Source organism: Syngnathus floridae, chromosome 17 (assembly GCF_059516105.1).
Source record: "Syngnathus floridae isolate MCC-2025c chromosome 17, RoL_Sflo_1.0, whole genome shotgun sequence".
NCBI classification, from domain to species: Eukaryota; Metazoa; Chordata; class Actinopteri; order Syngnathiformes; family Syngnathidae; genus Syngnathus; species Syngnathus floridae.
Window position 1 is genome coordinate 6,036,974 of NC_142429.1, and position 6,563 is coordinate 6,043,536.

The 6,563-nt window shown below is 47.0% G+C and overlaps 1 protein-coding gene across 1 annotated transcript; it reads right to left on the minus strand.

The window, feature by feature from the left end:
* Positions 1-57: 57 nt before the first annotated feature.
* Positions 58-6,549, minus strand: LOC148383932 (uncharacterized). The gene is made up of 3 exons (XM_088356988.1): positions 2,421-6,549; positions 1,874-2,031; positions 58-1,236 (listed from the first exon to the last, which is right to left on the minus strand). The coding sequence occupies exons 1-3, from the start codon at positions 2,641-2,643 to the stop codon at positions 889-891; spliced, it is 729 nt and encodes a 242-aa protein (XP_088213114.1). The 5' UTR covers positions 2,644-6,549; the 3' UTR covers positions 58-888.
* Positions 6,550-6,563: the final 14 nt, after the last annotated feature.

Consider the following 6,563-nt stretch of genomic DNA (forward strand, 5'->3'; position numbering starts at 1 on the left):
GCGAGTGTGTGATTGGCTTAGGGTTTCGGCGCCAACGTCGAAGCGCGAACGAACGAAGAAATTAAAAAGTACTTTATTTATTTCTTCAAAACTCACCTGTGGATATTAAAATATATACATATAACAAATGTAAGCTATTTTAAAAATATAGACAATTTAATTGAAATTTTAAAAATTGAGTCAAGAATAGAAACCAAATTTCTATATTCAAAGATAAATTAGCCAAAATCATCTATGTATGAGTATATACAGTATTATATTTGGTCTAGCTAAAAAAAAAAAAAAAAAAAAAAAGTCTGCCTATGAAGTTGTCCAGTAGGGTGCAGTGTTTTACTACACTGGTTCATAATAAGGTGTGCTGTCAACATTATTTACATCAACATACAAAACAAGAAGGAATTTAAAGTCTATATGTAGAAAAAAAACAGGGAAAAGCAATATGTCAACAACTGGCGGTGCTTTCGTCACATTTTGAGGCATTATTGCTTAATCACATAACTCAATTTGGTTTTATTTAAAGTAAACATGCGTGTTTTACTTAAGTAACAAAATCAAGGCCTGGTCCAGCTATAGTCCCCTCCAAAAGTATCGGAACGGCAAAGTTGACTCTGTTGTTGCCATTCATTGTCTTCATTCTTCTTTTGAAATAACTTTCCAGGCCTTTACCGCAGCAGTTCTTGTTTGTTTCTGGTAGTTTCTCCCTTCAGTCTCCTCTTAAGAAGGTAAAATGCATTATTAGTCAAGGTTAAGGTCCGGTCATTGCCAGTCTGAGATCCTCCAATGAAGTCCGTGGTTGTGTCCATGGCAGCAGTCTTTTTTTTTCTTCACTTTTACAGTGTGATGTTATCTGGTGATGGTGATCTGTAAAAACAGGAAGCAGGAAAGTGATCAATCACAGTGAGCGGCTTCCACTTCTTGCGTTTGGACCACCGCGCCGACAATCTCGGCCTCGTGCTCCCTGGCTTTGGCCCTCAGCTTGGCGATACTGCTGGAACGCAGCCGCTCTGAGTTCTGACCCGCCGCCGCAACGCCGGCTGCTTTTGTCCACGGGTAGTTGTCGTCGTCGCCTTCCTGAGCTCGCGGCCAGTGCTCACTGTCGGAAGCGTCTATGCAATGTTTAAAACGGTGCATTGTTTTATCCGGGACGTCTCCGCTGCAGTCTGCTTTGGGCTGAGCACGCTGGCCCTGAAGCTTCAGCTGACGCCTCATCTTGGCACGCCGGTTTTGGAACCAAACCTTGAGTCACATTCAGAAAATAATCTTAATAAATTGGAATATACAGTAAATAGTACTTTCCAGAAGGCTCATTACTACATAGAGCATTGGTGTCAAACTCAAGGCCCCGGGGGCCAAATACGGCCCGACAAATCATTTTATGTGGCCCGCGAAGACAAATTGTGCATCGACTTCATGTGCCAATACTAAATTAAAAATTGAAATCAGTTTTAAAAAATAGTTATTGCCAGCAATTTTTATTTCCATTCATTTTTCAAAATATTTTAACCGTTTTGGCTCTTCGAAGGAAACTATGCCCGTGACAAAAATGAGTTTGACACCCCTGACTTAGACAATTTGATATATTATTTCTTGCATTACTTAGTCTTAAGAAAAAAAAAAGTTTGTGAAGAGATACAGATCAATCCAAGCACACTAAATAAACAAAAACAAAGGACAGCATAGTTTGAAATGAATCATTCTGCAGCTGCTTCAGCCGCATATTAGTCTTGGCTGGCGAGAATTAGCAGGTGTGTAATCTTACACATCCATCTTGACACGAGCGTCACATTGACAATATGTCAACACTTTTTTTTTTTTTGTACGATACGTAATGTCGATTTTCTGTCCTCAAGGAGACTGTATTCGGTAGTCTGACCTGCACTCTGGCTTCAATGAGGTCCAGCCGGAGGGCCAAGGCCTCCCTCATGAACACGTCGGGGTAGTGGGTGCTCTCGAAGGCCTTCTCCAACTGCTCGAGCTGCCAGCTGCTGTAGTTGGCGCGGGCTCGACGCTGCTTCACCGGCCTCTGTTCATCTGGGGGAGGGTGGGGAATAATGGCACGGCGCCAAATTAACGGAATCGCCAACGGGTGACAGGAAGCTAATGACTCTCGACTGGCTAATTAGCATAGCAATCATTAGGTGCGCTTCAGCACGGCTTGATAATTGATTGTTCGTCATGAGCTGATCTTTTGTAAACATTTACACTGGAAGCTCACGTCTTATAGACGCGATTTGACAATCACTAAAGCGGAAGTTCTCAAACTTTTTCGGTCCAGTTCAACATAACGACAATGCGTGACCCTAAAAGCCATAGAGAAAATAAAATTGTAATGTCATCGGAACTGAACTGATTTTTGCCGATTTTAAAAAAGCTAATTTCTACCAATTAAATCAATGATGTGCGGTAGAGGTTGGACTCACCCACACCATCCATCAGCGGAGCCATGCCGATAGCCCGCGTGGCCAGCAAGAACGCCTCCTTGCATGGCTCGGGCTGCAGGTAACTCCTCAGGGCCTCGTAGCTGATGTAAGGCCCCGCCGGGATGAGGAACTGCCGGGCCGGGAAGGCGGGAAAAAATGGCGCCACGGGTGAATGGAAAACCGCAGGCAGGAGAGCGGAGACCAGTTGCCCGGGCCCGAACATGGCCGAGGGGATCCAGTTCTGGCTGTGAGTCCTATACGGAAGGCATCCCAGGGGAGAAACAATCGCTCTTGCTTTGGTGGCTGGTTCTTTTGTGTTGGGGGCTCAGTGACGGGATGAAGTAAAAGGTAAGAGTGATTCAGGTGGTCCCGCCCTCTCTCCTCCGATCCCCTTCCGAGTCACATGACCTTCTCTCACATCTAACCCCGTCTCTCATCGGATCGTCAGTGTCGCGTTTAGTCGGCCGGCGCGGGAAGAGACGCTCTTCTTGATCCGACGTGTCGCAACATCTTTTGCCGTCTGAAGTTTCAATCGGTCCCATGGAGGGAAACTCAATCGAGAGGTCGTCTGTTCAGACACGAAAAGTACTCGCTGGGTCTTATCTCGGGAAGAGTCGTCAAACGAGATCTGAAAGGCGGCGGTTTCCAAAATAAACACGCCTGCTAACTGACAACTTTACCAAGCACACCTATGGTGTTGATATAGAAGGACTCATCACACTAAAGAAGAATGATGTCATCTTTTTTAGGACGACCGGGTTCAGGGCAGTTAATGGTCTGAAGTCGGGTCCACAATTAACAATAATTGGGTTGAATTTGACCATTGGATGTCTCCAAAAGATTAGGGTGGGTGAGTATTGATACTTGGTATCGGTATCAGGAATTCGTGGACACTGTGAAAGGGTTGACTGACGTGACATCATGACTCCATCTGTGGAGAGCAGCTATCACGTTCATCATTCCTGTCATTCGTCATTAGGCCAAAGTGTTCCCAAAGACTATTAAAGCCCTTCAACACATTTTACACTGATTATTAACACTTCTGCCTACGCCAGCGCGCCAACCGTTGACGGATCGCTGGCGAGTCATTGGTGAATCAAAACGCAGGTGCGCGTCAATTAATATCATCTGAAATCGGTGAAAACATTGATCTGTCAACACCGTTGACGGCAACTTTGATCGGCGACCAAGTCAGAGCGCGAGGATGAGTCACAAGGTGGTCATTCCTTCGCCCTCACCTGCGGCCGCTTTCATCTGCACCTGTTCAAACACCGATTTAACGCCTTGGCAGAGGCGGATTAGGGTTTCCGCGGAGCTCTCATTCCACTTTCAAGGATTACTGGAGAATATTTGAGGAGGAACCGTGTTGATTTTGGAATGGTAACTTGACACAAGATGGCCAAATTAGCCAGTTAGAGTCCGTATCCAAACTGCATCAGGAATTGTTCGATTTAAAAAAATCGTATTCTCACCGATTAAGCTAATTACATCTAAGATTGAAGAAACATATTTGAATGTGTTTGTAATTTGCGCTTGAAAATTCACGTCATGAATCACCGTCGATTGAAGCCGGTCGGCCTCACTCTGACGAGTATGAAAATGTGACACGTCGTTAACAACGCCGGCAGCACTTAGGCTCTCATTAGACGTTGATCTTATCCATCCCGCAAATTACATCACATTGATGAATCGTAATTGATGATTACCATCCGTCCGTCCACGCACGACATTTAGCGCAACTCCAGCAAATGGTAATATCGGCAACGTCCATTAAGTCACGTCGTATCTCGTCACGCCGAGGGTGTTGTGATTGTCGATCCGTGTCACCGCTACCGCGCCGTTATAAAACACATCGCTAAATGTCTTTCCCGGCGACGGCTTAAGCTCAGGAGTTTGGTTCCCGATTAACGAGCGCAAGCTCAAACAAGTCGATTCAGAGTTTTCGCCGATGGTTTAAATCCACGGAAAACTTTCATTGTCTCGCTGCTAAAAACACAAGCAGATTTTCATTGTTAGCGAGTCATCTGGGAGAGGCGCGTGAGGCCCGACGCGTGAAGCCCGACGTGAGCCGTCACCGCTGTGGCCTTGAGGCCTCCCTCAATTATCCAACAGCGTCTTCTTGAGAAGCCTCTGTCACAACTTAATTCTGGCCCTGATTATGTGGATCAATAGGCTTTAAAAGGACAAGGGGGGCGGCGGAGGGTCTACTATTAGACCCTAAATCCCCCGTTAGCTGTGTGCTCGGGACAAACGCAGGTGCCTATTCAGTCAGTCGACAGTCCCGCCACACACGGCGTTTGTTCAGCCTCAGCTCGATGTCGACACTTTTCAACTATTTGGCTTTTACTCGTGCAATTTGAACACTCGAGAAAATATTTGAAGACTTTTCTTGCAAGGCTTAAGTAAAATTTTTGTCGAATGGATTTTCAAGTTTCTTAAAACGTCTTGGTATGTTATTCAATGGACTCAGCTTTGCAGCTACAATGGCGGCAAAGCGCAACTTTTGTACAAGTGAATCTCATCAAGTTACTTCAACATAGTTTCTTGACATGAAGATGGCAGAAAAAAAAAAATTAAAATGGTATCTACTGCCTTATTCTTGTCAGAGTACATGCTGCTAATTGTACAAACGTCGGCTAGTGAGAATGGAGTCGGATTTTGTTAACAGCTCAACCTCGGCGAAGGGCTATTCTCTTTTCCAAAATGGTTTCAAGGCATAATTTAATCAGAGCCCCTTAAAAGTCTCGTGTAAGTTGGAGGTAAAGTGGATGTCACGCCTGAGGAGGCCTCAATGTCTTGCGCCTCCCTCTTCCCGGTAATCGTATCCAGCAGAGCGCCGGAGCCGACTGTTTGAGTCGTGGATCGGCGGCGGCAGGACGAAGCCCGGAGTCCCGCCGTCCCGCTTTTCATGTCATCAAGGGAAAGCGGACAAATCACACTTGAGACATCAAAGTGGTGGTGACAAAGGGAGGCAAGACACTTTTTTTTCTCCCCAGGTAAGCACAAGTCAAGCGTGGCTGAGGAGGAGATGATCTAAGGCCGCCGTGTTAGCGAGAAGACGGAGAGTAGACAGATGTGCGACAAGGCAGGTCAGGGCACATCGGGGGGAGGAAGGGTAGGGGGGGGGCACCGAGGAGCGTCTACATTCCTGCCATGTCGATCACTGAGATCAATACGAGCGGGCGCGTTCGCGGGCAGCTAAAGGCACGCAGCCTGGCAGCATCGCCATGACGACAGTTAACTCCTCAGCCTGCTCTTCTGCCGGCCGTCACTCATCGCCGTTCCGCCCGGCTGCTGCCCGGCCGATCGGATGTTGGCGCCGGACCAAAGAGCCCGGGCTGTCGGGACTTGTGCAGAAAGGTGATAGATCACCGTAAACACAGCTCTCGGCGAGTTATAGGACACCATACAGGTGCAATTAAGGCGTCGGGGAGAGACGGATGTCAACGGGGGCACTGTATTTGCACACATGCATTTAAAAAAAAAAAAGTTTTGAGACTGCTCCTTATAGTCAGGAAAATACGGTACCACTTTGTTTTAGTTGAGAAACACTGAATGAGAGGAAAAACACACGTTGAGTTAAAGTATGACCTTGGGAAAGAAAATAAAATGACAGCAAATGACCCCAAAAGTGTGTTCCCGTATTACAGTGGAACACAAAGAGGTCGAGGAGCGCTAAAAGCTGCTCTCAGCTATCAGCTTCGAGTTTGGTTTTGGACTTTTGATTTGTGAGCGACAGCTTCCACTGACCGACGAGTGCGGGCACGCCTCGGCCTCAGCGAGGATCCTCAAGTTGCACGTAAGGCAACACCAGCGTCATCAAAGCAGCTTGAAATGATTGAACAATTACCGCCACGCTTAATTTGGCTCCAAAAGGGGAAGTCCACTTTCGTCCTTGAGCCCGCATGCCCGCGTTGTTTAACTTGGCTCTCGTGACTGGCTTCAAGTCGCCAGCGGAGCGGCTCAACAAGACGCACTTTTCATGGCAAAATGGTTTCCAGCGCGGCATGCTCATCGGCGCCTTTAATCTGTCCGCCGCGCGCCGGTGAGGAGCGAGCCGCCGCGCAGCGTGACAGCCGCTTGCCGCTTTTGTCTGCGACCGATTGAAAGGCGCCCGCTTAGCATCTTTTTTTTTTTTCTTCT